This window comes from Ovis canadensis, chromosome 1 (genome assembly GCF_042477335.2).
Source record: "Ovis canadensis isolate MfBH-ARS-UI-01 breed Bighorn chromosome 1, ARS-UI_OviCan_v2, whole genome shotgun sequence".
In the NCBI taxonomy this organism is placed as follows: domain Eukaryota; kingdom Metazoa; phylum Chordata; class Mammalia; order Artiodactyla; family Bovidae; genus Ovis; species Ovis canadensis.
The window spans coordinates 263,576,671-263,594,248 of record NC_091245.1 but is presented as its reverse complement, the minus strand read 5'-3'; the positions used below and the strand labels follow the sequence as shown (position 1 = coordinate 263,594,248).

Here is a 17,578-nt window from a genome sequence, read left to right as displayed (position 1 = left end):
CAGGGAGTGTCCTTATTGAACCTGGGAAGGAGAGGCAAGGAGAAGGACTGGGCACAGGGAGAAGATGAGCTGTAATGCAGGCATGTGGCAGCCTCATCTGATTAAGCAGGAGTCTCTGGAGAAAGTGTTTCTTCAAAGTCATCCTGGGTTTGGGCAAAATTGCCATCTTCAGTCACTCATTGAATACAGGCCACCAAGGATCTCTGCAGCTGGGACATTTTTGAAGTGGCTGATGGCTGCTGGGTACCCCCTGAGGTCACTTGCAGAATCTGGGGCCCATGTCCTTAAAGGAACCTGGGCCACATGCCTTCATGTACTTCTCATCCTACCACTTATACAAATGTTAAACAGCTATAGATATGCATGATAAACACTTTTAGCTAAAGATGTTTTCATTAAATTGCTCCCCCTTTCTCTAATAACATCATCTAATACTTCAAATAAGAACTAAAGATTATCACAGTGCATGACAGGATTGTAATTAGACTAGATCTTTGCCATCAAAATGTTTGATTCAAAGCATGTCTTTGACTTCTATTACTTCTTTAACGTATTTATTATTCAGGTAATATCCGTGCATCTACTGTTAATGAGATCAAGTAATAATAAGATGATCACTGCTGACACAGGATTGGCGTCAGTGGGAGGACCGATGAGCATAATGCTGGGGGAGGGAGCAACTGCCTTGAGAAAGGGAGCACAAGATGAGAAACAGCATGTTTCAGCTAGCTGAGTAGAGAAATAAGAAAGTCACTGATTTCAGAACAGTGTCATCATTGAAATATATGGGAGCTATTTGGACAGCAGAGGAGATGGATATTTAGCTAGGTCTGGACAGAAAGTCTAGAATCAGAAGACAGTTTCCGAGAGAAATGGAGCTGAGTATCAGAGGGATGCACAGCTTGAAACAAAATCTCCAAGGAAGTAACAATTCAGTTGAGTTATAACACTTCAAGCTGGTTGGGGTGAAATGGGGCCTTGTGGGATTGGGGGGGACAGAAAGAGGGACAGGGTGCAGCCTTCACATTCACAGTCAATATCCCTGAACCAGAGGGTACTTGCTCTAGGCAAACCTTGAGAGACAGTATCCAGTCTTATAGCGTTCAGTGTCTCCTGCAGGATTCTGAAGGCAGTAACATGATTGAGGGAGAGATTTACAGGAGTGTCTTAGAAAAAGTAATCTGATTGAGGTATGTGAGATGGATTACAGTGCAGAAGGAAAAGAATGAGAAGACCAATTAGGACAGGATTGAAAAGTTTTCATAAAAGATGATGATAGTGTGTTCAGGAACAAAAGAGCCAGCTGCAAGGGATACTGAGAGATGGAATAACTAGACATCACAGCCCAGGGAGAGAGAGATGAAGGCAGGGAGATGAATAGCTAGGAATATCATATTCCATTCCATTCTATTCTATTCTGTATAACATTTATTTAATAATTTTTATTATTCTGAACTTCTTGCAGCTGGGAGATTTTGCTAGAGAATTGAAGGGGAGGCTTGAATGAAAGGGAAACAGGACACATTTGGGCTGGGATCTGAAATCCTCTGAGACATCCAGGTGAAGATCGTAGCAGACAACTGAACATGCAGTCAGGAAGCTTGAGAAGGAGTTTTGGGTGAAGAGGAAGATGAGGCAGTCCCTAGCGTGGAGCTGACACTTGGGAGGGAGGGTGTAGGTGAGACCATCAGAGAAATAGAGGGAGGGGAAGCGAGGCTGGGTCACCAAGGGATAGTGTCTCCTTTAGGGAGGGGCACAACCCACTCCAGTGTTCTTGCCTGGAAAATCCCATGGGCAGAGGGGCCTGGCGGGGGAGAGTCTATAGGTTGCAGAGAGTTGGATACAACTTAGAAACTAAGCAACTGAGTAAAATAAGGACCAGAATTCTACACAGAAAAAAAATAATACGCATTAGGAGATAACACCAGAAAATGAAAGAGTTCCAACTCATTGGAAAAATTACAATATAACCTGAGAAAAGATGCATTTTATCATAGCAACATCTACAGCAGATGACGTTCTAACAACAGTAGGACAGGTTCACGGAGACCAGGGACAGTGGGGGTTCATCTCATGTGAGAATTGTGAAGTTCATGTTTGTGGTTTTGCATGTTTATTTTGATTGCAAATAGACAATTTCAAGTCAAGGCAGGTTTCTTGAATCTAGGACTTTCTGAAATTGGGATAAATGTGTATGATTTGGTCCCATTATTGTTTTCTGTCCATGAAGGAAAAGGTTTATCATTTAGAATGAAGCCAGAGCTAGTAACCTCTGAGACATCAGTTTACTGTTCTTGCTGTGACGCCTGTCTTAGACAGTTCTAAGCCTGACAGAGATTTGTGTCCTCCTTTGAGCATGCCTACAACAATTCACAGATGTGAACGTCTCTACATGCACCCAAGCCTCCTACTTAACTCGGCCACAGAAATTTAAATGTGATCATTTCAATTTCTGGCTAAACAATTAGCCTGTTTAATTAACCTGTTTAATTTTGTATGTTTTATGTGGTTTGGGCTGTTGCAAATATGCCCAAGACACAGCTCCCTAAAGGAAATTTAGAGATGGACCCTGAAGGCCGTTCTGCCCCCCAGATGGACATGCCTCTCTCCTTCTTTGCCCTTCCCACCCAGCAGTAGCCTCAGAGAACACTCTGCTGGCTCACTCCTGCTTTATATTTCTAGGTCAGTGTTTGGGTGTCAGTTAATATCAGCACATGTTTATGTGCACATCCAGAAGCTTCTGTTTACTTAGCACCTGCTGGCCCCGAGCAATGCCGTGCTCACTCCTGCATCAGACCCTCCCAAAGTTCTCTGCCCTGTGCCCTTCTCCTCTGGCAGGCATGAGCCAAGGACCTGGAGCCTAATTCGTGGTGAGCCAGAAACAGCTCTGGCAGCTGCTGACCCAGAAGTTGCCTGATTCAGTGTTTCTGATGGCCGTACCTGAGTAAGCAAGGCTGAACGTGAAAGTGAAGTCACTCAGTCGTGTCCAACTCTTTGTGACCCTGTGGACTGTAGCCTACCAAGCTCCTCTGTCTATGGGATTCTCCAGGCAAGAATACTGGAGTGGGTCGCCACTTCCTTCTCCAGGGGATCTTCCTTCCGACCCAGGGATCGAACCCGGGTTTCCCACATTAGAGGCGGACGCTTTAACCTTTGAGCCACGAGGGAAGTCTAGCAAGGCTAGGTCTTGACTTTATCTCCCAAGGCTAGGTCTTGACTTTACCAGCAGGGGGAGAAATGGCTCAGTGGATCCTCAAGTTAGAAGTCCGGGGACCCTAGGACATGCAGCACGTAATATGTGTGCATGGAAGTATTCGTTGTTGGGAGAACATGAATGCAAAGAGTAAAGTGATGGCTATAGTAGTAGATATATTAGACAGTCTCAGAGGGTTTTGTAGACTGGATGAAAGGTCTTGGAAATTTTACTCTAGGACTCCTCAGAGGTTTTCAAGAGGGCTTTGCATTTCTAAACATTTTGCTGATGGATATGTGAGAAATGCTTTTCAGAGAGAATAAAATAATTGTTACTTTAGTACAGGTGCGAGATAAGAGAACTCTGGCAGCTGAGGTAGCAATGTATAGAAAGATTCTGATTCAAAAGAGATTTGGACACAGAGCATCAAGCTGAGCTGAGCTCCCTGCACTGTGCGTCAAGTCCCCACCATCTTTATTTCACACAGGACAGCGCACACACGTCCATTCCCACCTCCCAGTTCATCCCGCTCCCCCGACCCTCCTGTGTCCACCCGTGTTCTCTACATCTGCATCTCTGTTCCTGCCCTACAGATAGGTTCATCTGTACTATTTTTCTCAATTCCACATCTATGGTTGTTAATATAGGCTTGGATGAGGAGGAGGGTGGTCCAAGAGGGAGGGGATATATGTATACATACAGTTGGTTCACTTCATTGTACAACAGAGACTAACACAACAGTGTAAGACAGTTATACCCCAATAAACAAAGATATTTAGACAAGAAAATCTTGAGGGATTTAGTGATTTATTAGCTGATAAGATTGAGAACAAGTCAGAAGTATGTGTGACTCTCACTTTCTAGATGTAGTGGCCAGCCAGTTGTGTACTGCTTAGTCTGTTCATTCTATTAGGTTATCAACTTCCTGGCCACTAGGCTAATCAGGCTGCATAGGGCCTCACCTTTATCCTTCCTGTCTCACCATCTTGTCATTGTTATGTCTTGAACCTATCTATCTCCCTTTTTATTCATCACTTTGGGATTGTCTTATATGCAAAGTGTAAACACATCCGGGGTGCATCATCAACCCTTAAAGGTATTTTCAAAAACTGTTGTGCAATCAAGATATATCAATATAAGGCCCTATTTATTCCACTAGTTGAGAAATAATAAAAAGATAAAAATCGATGTCTCCTGCCTCCTGGGTCATTCTGCTTAGGAAACAGCCCTGTACATAGATCTTTCTATTCACATGAGTCATACATTTCATTATAGAATCTTGAACACCAGGCTCTTGGGGTGGATGGAGAAAGACATTAATGGTGTTTTGTGAACAGAGTGGAGGATTGTGTCACACAGAGTCAGTGATCTAATTTTCTAGACTTGAGAGTACACTGTAAATTTGCAGAATTGGACAATAACCAGTCTTATAGGTAGACAGTCCATTAAGCAATGTGGTCAACCCACAAGTCACACGTGTTCATCATCCTCACGGTTTTCAGGCCACAGCTTGTACCTGGACCGATGGTTTCTGGATGGTGTCAGAGCCCTGAGTCTACTTAGGTTCCAGGCATCCCTGGTGGGCATACAGACCCTGAAATGGGTGTGTAATTGGGACTGGACTCTCAGGGACCAGCCATGGGATTTGCATCCCCATAATGGGCAGTGTTAGTAGATGCGATTTTTGGAGATTTTATGAAACACATAACATGTTCTAAAAAAATAAAAAATAAAACCTTCTTAACAGTTGGGAAGAAAGGACTTGTTAAACAGAATAGAAAAGAGAGATGGGAAAATTAAAGTATCTGCAGCCATGACTCAGAAGACTTTGGCTTGAGGCAGTCTCTTTGAACAGTCTGCTACTGAGAGCTGTCAACCTGAGACTTTTGTATGGAGACTCATGGAGTTCAATTACCACCAGAAATGGAATGACAAAATGTGGATTTGATGGAATTATATATGGCAAAGGAAAAAGAGCCTTACATATCTCAGCGTGCATGTAATGCATTTGATTTTCCCAATGAATTATTGGCCTTGGGACAAAAAGAGGAAAAAAAAAAAAAAGGAAGAGGAGAGGAGGAAAGATGCTAAAGTGAGCTACCTCTGTGTACCACCTGGGCTCTGGGGCTGCATGTTACATAAAGCCCGCTGCTGACACTCTTATGAATTATTTCACCCTCAGTGTTTTACATGTGAAGAAATGGAATCAGAGAGTTAAAAAATGAAAATCTGGGTCAAGGACTTCTCTGGTGGTCTAGTGGTTAAGAACCCACCTCCCAGTGCAGGGGACACAAGTTCAGTCCCTAGTCCAGGAAGATTCCACTTGCCTTGAGACAGTGAAGCCCGTCCACCACAATTACTGAATCCCACGAGCCTAGAGCCTGTGCTCAGCAACAAGAGAAGCCCCCACAGTAAGAAGCCCATGCACCGTTCCTTGAGAGTAGGGGGCCTACTCTCACACAGCTGGAAGGAAGGGCCAGTGCAGCCAGAAATAAAATAAAGGGAAGAATGAATGAAAAAAGAAAACTGTATCAAGATAACACTGCTAAAACTACCCAAGATTGGCCACCACCCGGCTATGTTTCTTGTAATATCCTGTACTCTCCTCCAGATGGGGTTGGGGGAGAGAAGTAAAAATTGTTTTGTGTCCTCTGAAAAAGAATATACAGTTAATTTTTGAGGGGCAAGACACAGAAATATATTAGCCTGATTTCATGTTCTTGCTATGTGTTTAGAAAGAACAAGAGTCTAGATTAACATTTAGTCTAAATTAACAGGGCATTCAACAGCTCTGCCTTAGAGAATGGAACCCACACCTTTATGTAGAATGAATCCACAAACCTGGTAAGAAGTGACCTTGAGCAGATATTTACAAACTTTACGTAGGAAGGATATGTGAAAACCTGCTGCAGGTTACATTCATAATTTCTGCTCCTATAATGTGACAGTGTTTCGTTATCAATAAGATTCAGAGAATTTACCTTAGAAAATGATGCAATGAATCTGATAAAGTAAGTGATGTGCCTAAAGCAGGTGATTTGACTTCACCAGAATAATTACACGAGATTTAGAACCACTTGGTTTACTTTTTGCCTCCAATTTTATATCTTATAAATGAAAAATATAAAATATTGGACCCTTTCAAATATTTCTGAGCATTTTCTACAGCAGCCTTGCATTCATGGCTGAAGCAAAGGAGACAACATACGTAGTAAGAAGTGACATGTTTGACACATAGGTTTTTAAAATTTAATTTGCATTAAAAAAGTGCATCCCAATGTAATGTGGCAAGCGAAACAAGAAGTCACAAAGCTAATGTTAGCATTATTCTGGGAAAATGACTTTTCTCTCTAACTAACTGTTTCCTTTCATCATGTAAAATTTTAACTATCTTGGATAGCTTTTTTAAAAATAAATATGTTCAGAAATATTTTAGATATTACCTTTTCCCCATTTAATATATTAACGATAGCTTATGAGTCAAGAGTCTTAATTATGCACTACGGTATTGTATTAACTGCAGAAATGATGGCTGTTAGAGCAGGGTGCCCCAGCATAGACTCTGCACCAGCTGCTCTGTGTGTTGGTTGCACCTGCTCTTTATATTTATGCTTCCTTTCTGCCTCACATTTGCCTTACCTATTGTGGCTTCTTACTGAGCCCTTGTCAATATGCCAATTCTCAGCATCCAGTTTAGAGCAAGAAATGAGATAATTAGAGTGCTACAAAAGTTTAAAATACAATGTTCAGAGTGAGGGATTGTCCTCTGAGTGACGTGAGTGAGGGTTAGTGCCTAGGCTTTCTTTTTTATTATTATTGACACGAAGAACCAACTCATTGGAAAAGACCCTGATGCTGGGAAAGACTGAGGGAAGGAGGGGAAGGGGATGACAGAGGACGAGATGGTTGGATGGCATCACCGATATAATGGACATGAGTTTGAGCAAGCTCCGGGAGATGGTGAAGGACAGGGAAGCCTAGTGTGCTGCAGTCCATGGGATTTCAAAAAGTGGAACAGGACTGAACGACTGAACAACAACAGTTGGAGTATAATTGCTTTACAATGTTGTGTTACTTTCTGCTGAACAATAGCATGAATCAGCCATATGTATACATATGTGCTTTCTCTCTTGGGCCAGCCTCCTGCCCCTGCACCCCAGCCATCACAGAGTACCGAGCAGAGCTCCCGGTGCTATGTAGCAGCTTCCTACTGGCTATCTATTCTACACAGTGTGTGTGTGTGTGTGTGTGTGTGTGTGTGTGTGTGTGTGTGTGTGTGTATCCCACCTTACCCTCCTCTCCCCGAGTCACAAGTCCATCTTCTACATCAGTCTCTATTCCTGCCCTGCAAATTGGTTCATCTGTGCCATTTTTCTAGATTCCACAAATATGCATTACTATATGATACTTGTTTTTTCTCTTTCTGACTTCACTCTGTATGGAAGATTCTTGTTCCATCTACATCTCTACAAATGACAAAATCCTGCTCCTTGTTTATGGCTGAGTGATATTCCCGGGCTTTCTCACATTTGCTTTCACTGCTTTGGAGTCTTTGTTTCCAGTAGTGTCACTTTATGGATAAAAACATTCTGAAATTTATTTCTGAAATTATAATTATATGTCCTAGAGTTCTATAAACCAATGAATTACAGATATTTTAGAATTATGGAAAGCATGAATTTTAAAAAAATGGATTCTCCTGTAGCTACTTCTCTTTTTTTATAGCCAATTGATTTTTTTATGTATCATGGTTTTTAATTCCTCAGAGAACTCATTACTACACATTTGTTCCTGTTTTTACTTATTTATTTATTTTTAAATTAATTTATTTATTTTAATCAGAGGCTAGTTACTTTATAATATTGTAGTGGTTTTTGCCATACATTGACATGAATCAGTCATGGGTATAGCTACTTCTTGCCTCCATCCTTTGAAAGTAATATTCACATGCCATTTTTCTATGCTGTGAGTTTCTTTTGCTATGAAGAAGACACTCCTGTATTTAATAAGTATTGACAGCCTACAGCCCATATTGTTTTCTTATTAAATAGATAGGTTGAAAGGTATCTATCTTATCTTTCTTCCTTGATCTGGGGTTAGCAAGTAAGTCCTTATCTATTTCCTTCCTCTCCCTATTATAACTGATAAGAAAGGTGGGGTCCTTTACCTTGTCCACGTGTTTCACTTAGGTGTTCCTTTCTTGTTGTTTTTGTTTTGTTTTGTTTTGTTTTCCCTTCAGGAAAGGCCTGGTGCAAGGCAACCAATTCAGGTGCATGTGAAGTTCTGTTAACCCCTATGGTAACTCATTCACTGCTCATAGAAGCCCCCCCTACTCCACCTTGTTTTACAAATAAGGAAGCTGAGGCACAGAGAGAGTGCTAATTGCTAAGTCATGCAGGACTCATTGCCACTCCATGAATTGTAGCCTGCCAGGCTCCTCTGTCCATGGGATTTCCCAGGGTAGTGGAGTGGGTTGCCATTTCCTTCTCCAGACTAAAATGACACAGCTGGAATTAAACTCAGGGAGTCTGGCTCCAAAGTTCATTTACCTTAGAAAAATGATCTCCAGTTCAGATAAGAAGCACCCAGTCAACAATGGGTGCCTAGGTTTGTCTGAGAAGACTCATGACTAGGTTACTATGTGTAAGAAACCAACGAATTGTCTTGGAAAATTACTGGCAAGCTAGTCTTCCCTAACAGCTTACACCTGGAGTGTCCCTATGCTCACAGGATGTTTGGGAATAAATAAACTGTAGTCTTTGTTGAGAAACATGGACTTCGGGTGGGAAGGGAGAAGAAGAATACTCTGTGAGACTTAGGCAATGTCTGGGAAGATTGTAACCCCACAGTATTCAGCCGATGAGGAACTGGGGAGGGATCTGTGCTCCAGAGGGTAAAAGTGCTTGCTGGAATGTCCCAGGGGGTGCCTGCCCACCAGACACCACATCTTTCGAGACCATCATTCAAAGTCTTGCTTTCATTGTGTAAAAACAAACAAAAAGAAACCAAAGAAGAGGAAATGTAGTTACTTTTTACTTTAAAGATGCCAGTTTATTACATGTTAATATTTACACATGGAATAAACATTTGTGACACTTGGGTCAAGATCTAGAGAAATACAAACACTCCTGGTACAGCTTGGCACTTTCCCCACCTCATGACAACCACGAGCAAACGGCTGTAATTCAGCTTGATCTAAACAGGTTGTAGGCTGTCAGTGCTTATTAAATATGGAATGTCTTCTTACAGCAGGAAAAATTTACAAGATAGAGAGTGTTAGTCATTCAGTCATGTCTGACTGTTTGCGACTTCATGGACTGTAGCCCGCCAGGCTCCTCTGTCCATGGAATTATTCAGGCAAGAATACTGGAGTGGGTGACCATTCCCTTCTCCAGGGGATCTTCCCAACCCAGGGATCAAAACTGGATACCTTGCACTGCAGGCAGATTCTTTACCATCTGAGCGACCAGGGAAGCCTGTGCAGGATAAAGGGCTCCATTTTTCAAGAACAGAGGCAAGGCTTAGCTACAGAGGAATCAGGGTGTAAAGAGAAAACAGAAACCAAATCCATACTACCTCCATTTCTAAAATAGCACTAACTCAATGGTTTATAATCACCGGGTAGAACCCATCCTGAGATCTTTGTCTCTTAGTATCAGACCAACTTGTTGCAGACCCAAAGTTCTATTAATAACTTTACATTGAGTATCCACAGCAGTTTTGGCACTGAAATGGCAACCCACTCCAGTATTCTTGCCTGGAGAATCCTAGGGACGGGGGAGCCTGGTGGGCTGCCATCTATGGGGTCGCACAGAGTCGGACACAACTGAAGTGACTTAGCAGTAGCAGCAGCAGCATGCTTATCTGTACCTTTGGCTGTTTGTTTGTTTGCTTGCTTGTTTCTCTGGTAAGGTCTAACTTGAGCCACCTGCTTACTGATTCTGGCTGTGTTTGCAGTTCTAACTTCCCACCTCCTCTAGAAGCATGTGTGTGTGTATGTGTGTGTGTGTGTGTGTGTGTGTCCTTAGTCATGTCCAGCTCTACAATCCTGTGGACTGTAACCCACCAGGCTCCTCTGCCTGTAGGGATTCTCCTGGAAAGAATACTGGTGTGGGTTGCCATGCCTCCTCCAGAGGATCTTCCCAACCCAGGGATCAAACCCATACAGTAGTAGTAATAATAATATTAAATAACAGAAAAGCCACTGCTATACTTTGTTAACATCAGCAGCCTATGACTATGCATGCATGACAGCTGTACTGGGTTGAGATGGTATATCATGTTCATTGCTGTCTGACATACTGACATACAGTGCAATATTGAGCACATACTAGCTGCTCAAAACCCACTCCAGTGTTCTTGCCTGGAGAATCCCAGGGACGGGGGAGCCTGGTGGGCTGCCGTCTATGGGGTCGCACAGAGTCAGACATGACTGAAGCGACTTAGCAGCAGCAGCAGCAGCAGCAGCAGATGCTCAAAAAACACTTCTTCAGTGAATGAATGAATGACTGGTTTCCATTCAGTTGTTTTTTAGCTGGATTCCTTACATCTCCCCTGAGTTGATAATGAAATGGAACTATGACTGATTTAATGAATAAATTCTGCAGACATCCTGCTATTTAATAATTTCATTTTGTGAAATCACCTAGCATAATAAGTGGCTTACATTAAGTTATTATGGGCTTAAAATAATAATCTATGAATAACTACCCCACAAGACTGATAGGAAGAGCACATTGTCAGCTTGCTCATGACCTCATGACCAATAAGTGATCAAAGTAGAATCCAAAATTGGCTCCTCTGGTGCCATTTTGACCATTTTATGATGCTGATACCCTGTGAGGCCATCTAGGAAGCTGCCAAGAAGAATGATCCTAAGTCAAGAGGGAAAAATAAGAATGTATTAGGGATATTAAATGAAAACAGAGCATTCCAGATGGAGTGTGGCTGTGTCCATGGCTGGCTGAGCTGAAGGTTATAACCTTATCTTCAGTAGCAGCACATCTCCTCAACTCAGAAAACTGACCACAGACCAGTTCATAATATAAGATCATGGGCAAGGAATGTGCAAAATTAAGGGGGTACAGAGTAAACTTAATGGACATGAATCTGAGCAAACTCCAGGAAGTAGAGAAGGACAGGGAACCCTGCCATGCTATAGTCCATGGGGTCACGGAGAGTCGGACACAACTTACTGACTGACAGTAACAAGAACTGAGTAACTGTGCAATTATCCTAACATAAACATTTTAAATTAACCTTTGCTATTGGCTGGATATTGGATATTTTTAAAGTATTTAATAATAAAACTGAAATCTCTTTCTTCAGTAGACCTAAAGTATGTTTACTAAAAAGGCATGGAACAGATTGAAGGGAAAACAGTAATTGTAAAGTTAGTATTAGCAAGGCAGGAAAGAAATCTCCTGAACACATCATTTTTAAAAGCGTCCACGAGAAAGCCAATCCCAAGGCCCTCTTTCAAGGCGTTTACACTGAAAAATGCAGAACCTGAAGCATTTCCTTTTAAAAATGATTATTGAATTTAAAACATTTTTGTCAAAATAATGAGATTAAGTATATTTTCTGAAGTATTAATACAAATTAATCCATGCTTATCATTTAGAACAATAAGAAAATTCAAAGAACAAGAGAGCCCTATTTCAAATCTTCTGCTAGTTCATATATTTGTATGCTGTAGCAGTGATTTGTATTACTCTTTCGGTGTCATGCAAGAGGGTTAAAGAGAAGAGAATGTAGAGTAATAACAGTTCATTATCATCTTTCCTTTATTACCTTTTCTTTTCTTTCAGTTCCACCTTTTATCCAGCCTTTTGAGTTTCCAAGATTCTCCATTGGACAGCGGGTCTTCATCCCGTGCGTTGTGGTCTCAGGGGACTTACCCATCACCATCACCTGGCAGAAAGATGGCCGGCCAATCCCAGCAAGCCTCGGGGTGACCATTGACAACATTGACTTCACAAGCTCCTTAAGGATTTCCAATCTTTCCCTGATGCACAATGGGAATTATACCTGCATAGCCCGCAATGAGGCAGCAGCTGTGGAGCACCAAAGCCAGCTAATTGTGAGAGGTAAGGAGGGACTGAGGATGCATGCCATCTGTGCAGTCAAATTCTATAATGCTTGTCAATGGTGTTTCCTTGAAATATTAAAAGTAACTAGGATTCCCATTCAAACACACACACACACGCACACACAGCTGTAGGAACCAACTATGAACTCCCCTAAACTCCAAACCAAGATTTAATTGATATTTACCTAAAATTTGAACTTTCAAAAATTAACCAAGAAGAAATGTGTGGATGAAGATGTGGGGTCCATGGGATATATTTCTTGAAATAGAGCTTTTGTACATTAACCCAGTAATGTAGGGATATTTGAGGCCCAAAAATCATGAGCACATGTTTTATTGAATTTACCTTATAGCACTTTTTGTATTATCATTTAGACTGATGATTTTAAAAATAATATTTGTCAAAGCCATATATTACAGATTTTCTAAAGTCAAAACGTATACGGTAGCTTTTGTATGTTTTTGCTTTCTAGTTTCTAAAATGTAGTTTTCTTTTCTTTCTCATTTCTGTTGAGCATTAAATCTCTCATTATTTGGGGAGGGTATTGAAACATCTATTAAATTAGTGAAGTATGGCAAAAATTTATGAAAAAATTGAAAGAAGGTAATTTAATTTCCAGAAAGTTTTTCTAGGGCTCTCAGGGAACCTGAAATGTAAGCTAAAGTCTCATTTCACACCTCTGCCCAAATCTCCCAGTTCTCATTAAGGTTCACCTGCAAAATGAGAATCTAGTCTTCCCCCGTGTCTGTGGAGCATGGATGTTCTGTGATTTCATGATTCTTCTAGAGGTGTATGTGTTCATCTACCCATACAATACTCACCCACGTTGCAGAAGTAATTGTATGAAATTAAAGATTTATATTAATGTTGACTATTTGCATTTTGGGGCTTCACAGGTGACACTAGTGTTAAAGAAAGTGAGTGAAAGTCTCTTAGTCGTGTCTGACTCTTTGTGACCCCATGGAAGATAGCCCACCAGGTTCCTCTGTCCATTGGATACTCCAGGCAAGAATACTGAGAGGGTTACCATTCCCTTCTCCGGGGGATCTTTCTGACCCAGGGATTGAACTGAGGTCTCCTGCACTGCAGGCAGATTTTTTACCATCTAAGCCAAGAACCTGCCTGCCAATGCAGGATTTTAAAGTTCTCTAACACAGGGCTCTCATCATAGTTATCAAAAGGGATGGATTCCATTACCTTCAGGACAGTCAGTAGATCTGAGCAAACTCTTTCTCGAGCTGTAGATTCCCAAGTCCTTTCTCAGACCTTGCACCTGGTCTCCATGACAATTCTTCCTTTCTGCTGAAAAGTAATGCCCATTCTGGCTACTTGGCAACAGAATAAAGTGAAGCATACTTATAACTCATATGAAGAAACCAACTTTGTATTTGTGAAAAAGAGCTTCCTTGAGTAAATCAGAACATCTACCTTCAATTAGATACAAACCAAAGGCACAAATGGCCTTATACTAATAAAATTAGGAGCAATGACTTTTTCCCCAGTTTTGAAGATACATAAACATGGGAGCTGCTGCAATACTGCTCCCCAAATGCTTTCTTATGAGAAGAACTGACTCTCACTATCATTTGAAAGGTCAAAACAGGGAGTACATCAGCCTGACTCTGATATAATCTACTCTGAAGGATCCAGGTCAGAGAAGAGAAATGCTAGATGAACATGTACACGAGTGGTCTGTGAATCACTTGGCTTTGCAGGAAAGGCAAGTGAACTTTTTGACCAAGGCAAAAGTCAAGTGACCTGGAATTGAGCTCAGCCAATCAGGATAATGCAGTTGATTACAATCTGATTAGTGTTTCTCTGTGGCTGTTTTAAAAAATATGTTAAATAAGTTTCAGTGAAAATAACATTGAATCACTAGTTGGATAATATAGCCCTGAGAAAGAAGATGTGCTTCATAAGTAGGTCAGTAGCTGGAGAAATAGTCAAGAAAGAAATGATGTGGGGCACTGGTTTTCAATCTGGACTTCACTATGAAATCTCCTGAGAGATTTAAGAAAACACTAATGACTATTTTCTAGTCCTAACTAAACACAAGACCCCATGGACTGTAGCCTACCACGCTCCTCCGTCCATGGGATTTTCCAGGCAAGAGTACTGGAGTGGGTTGCCATTTCCTTCTCCAAACTAAACACAAGTAAATCACCATCTCTGGGAGCAGATCCATCTCCCAAATCTCTGGGGCATTATTATTTCTTTTTTTTTTTTTTAATTCAATACACAATGGAGTATTACTCAGCCATTAAAAAGAATACATTTGAATCAGTTCTGATGAGATGGATGAAACTCGAGCCGATTATACAGAGTGAAGTAAGCCAGAAAGAAAAACACCAATGCAGTATACTGACACATATATGCGGAATTTAGAAAGATGGTAATGATGACCCTGTATGCGAGACAGCAAAAGAGACACAGATGTATAGAATGGACTTTTGGACTCTGAGGGAGAGGGAGAGGGTGGGATGATTTGGGAGAATGGCATTGAAACATGTATACTATCATGTAAGAAATGAAGTGCCAGTCTATGTTCGATACAGGATACAGGATGCGTGGGGCTGGTGCATGGGGATGATCCAGAGAGATGATATGGGGTGGGAGGTGGGAGGGGGATTCAGGATTGGGAGCTCGTATACACCCGTGGTGGATTCATGTGAGTGTATGGCAAATCAATACAGTATTGTAAAGTAAAATAAAGTAAAAACAAACAAACAAAAACACACACACACAAAAACAAAAATCATCTGTTAATGATTCTTGAATTTTGTCATATGTTTAAATTACCTAGGGAGCTTAAAAAAATGCCTGATGTCCAGGCTGAAGTCCAGATAAATCAACATCACTGGCAGGGTGGTAGGGGTGCCCCAAGCACCAGGAATTTGTAAAATTCCTAAGCCAGTTCTAAAATGCAGGGAAGTTTAAGTCCACGTACCCTAGGTAATTTGAATATACAACTACTTTAGAAATCTATTTTGCTCTGTAAATGCAAAGAGAGGCCATTGGTGACTTTAAGTAAGCCAGCAGCATGACTTGATTTATGTTTTTTATCATCACACTAGCAGCTGTGTAAAGAATGGACTAGTCCAGAAAACAAAGATAGTAGGTAAGAAGCCGTTTCAGAAGTTGAGGCAAGATAGAAAGTGACTTGAGTGAAAGTAGTGGGTCAAGATAATGAGAAGCAGTTTTAATTTGCAATATGTTTTGGAGGCAGAGCAAAAAAAAACATGTATAAAGTGACTATAAGCAAGTGAGAGAGAAGATTCCTTAACTGGAGTACATATTTTGCCTAGTCGGGTAGATAAAAGTGTCTGCAGCAAAAGTTGAAAAGATCTAAGGAGTAGCAGTTGTCACAGGGAAATAACGATATGAGAACAACAAGACTGTCTAGACCCAAGGCATTCCAAAATTTAAGATTTCAGAATAAGAGGAGAAATCCACAAAGGAGACAGGAAGAAAAAGCAGTCACTGAAACAAAAGGAAATTCAGTGGATTGTGGGGCCCTGAAAGCAAAATAGCAAATAATCAGGAAAGATATGTAATAAAGAATATCATGTCCCACCAAAAGTAGAAAAAGAGGAAAACCAAGAATTGTTCATTGGGTTTGGGGGAAGGTGAACACTGGTTTGACCTTGCACAACAGGGTGGCTACAGTGAATGACTGATTAGTGGGGCTTGAAAAAAGAAAGGGAGGTAACTGAATATGTGGGAACTTGAGAAAATACACTTATTTTTATATTTTCAAGAATGTTGCTGGGGCAGGAGGCAGAGAAAATGGAAAGGAAGTTAGATATGGACATGGGACAAGGGAAGCTTACATACTAATGGGAATGAGCCAGTAGAGAGGAAAAACTGTATGTGGCAGGGCAAAGAAATTATTAGAGGATTCAGGTCCTTGACTTAGTTAATTGGGCTCTTTTACCAATGGAATATGTCCAAACTAATATAATAATAATCCTAGTAGGGCCCCATAAGGTAGAACCAACAGAAATGGTTGGAAATTTCAGACAGACAGGTTTGGGGTCAAGTAACTTAAAAGATTTTTCCAGTGGTCATGTATGGATATGAGAGTTGGACTGTGAAGAAAGCTGAGCGCTGAAGAATTGATGCTTTTGAACTGTGGTGTTGGAGAAGACTCCTGAGAGTCCCTTGGACTGCAAGGAGATCCAACCAGTCCATTCTGAAGGAGATCAGCCCTGGGATTTCTTTGAAAGAAATGATGCTAAAGCTGAAACTCCAGTACTTTGGCCACCTCATGTAAAGAGTTGACTTGTTGGAAAAGACTCTGATGCTGGGAGGGATTGGGGGCAGGAGGAGAAGGGGATGACCGAGGATGAGATGGCTGGATGGCATCACTGACTCGATGGACGTGAGTCTGAGTGAACTCCGGGAGATGGTGATGGACAGGGAGGCCTGGCGTGCTGCAATTCATGAGGTCGCAAAGAGTCGGACACGACTGAGTGACTGAGCTGAACTGAACTGAACATAAGAGATAAATTTAAAAAGTCATCAGAGAGTAACACAATGGATTTATCCTCCTACCATGAACAATTATGAAAAGTGAAAGTGTTACTCACTCAGTCGTGTCCAACTCTTTGCAACCCTGTGAACAGTAGCCCCACAGGCTCCTCTGTCCCTGGGATTTCCCAGGCAGGAATACCGGAGTGGTTAGCCATTCCCTTCTCCAGGGAATCTTCTCAATGTAGGGCTCAAACCCAGGTCTCCTCCATTGCAGGCAGATTCTTTACCATCTGAGTCACCAGGAAAGCCCATCAACAATTATAAAACTAGACAAAGATTTGTAAAGTAATCATTTTTCAGGCAGTGAAACACACAGTAGAGGGCTGTGTGGTTCTTGAAATAAATATGACATATTCCCCAAATGCACCCCAGATTTTTGCTTGGTGCACTTTCCAAACCATGATAGCAGGATGAAGAGCCTAAATGATAGTGACTTTTCAGGTGATGATAAACAAAGATTAACATTTAGAATTATTGAGATGCTAGATATTTCAGGGCAGAGTACTAGGGAGTGGGGACCAGGTCAAAGAAAGATTTACTAGTATCTGTATAGGGTTTCCTTTGAGTCTTTAGCTAGGTACTACGCTTCACATGCTTAGGGTGAGACTTTATGAAATCTAGTAGAGAACAGCTACCAGGAAAATGTGACATGATTAAAGATTCCAAGAGTTATACAGTGCTGAGAAGTGTTGAATTTCTGACTAATCAGAGTAGAGAATACACAGGGAATTCAGTTGAAATCTCAGAGAAGCCACAACTA

The 17,578-nt window shown here is 41.3% G+C and overlaps 1 protein-coding gene across 1 annotated transcript in view; it reads left to right on the top strand.

Annotated features, from left to right (window-relative positions):
• Window positions 1-17,578, top strand: part of DSCAM (DS cell adhesion molecule) — a 679,278-nt gene that overhangs the window by 391,181 nt on the left and 270,519 nt on the right. Inside the window, exon 9 of the mRNA XM_069597968.1 lies at window positions 12,004-12,282. Within this exon, the coding sequence (XP_069454069.1) occupies window positions 12,004-12,282 (279 nt within the window). The remainder of the gene's footprint in view (window positions 1-12,003; window positions 12,283-17,578) is intronic.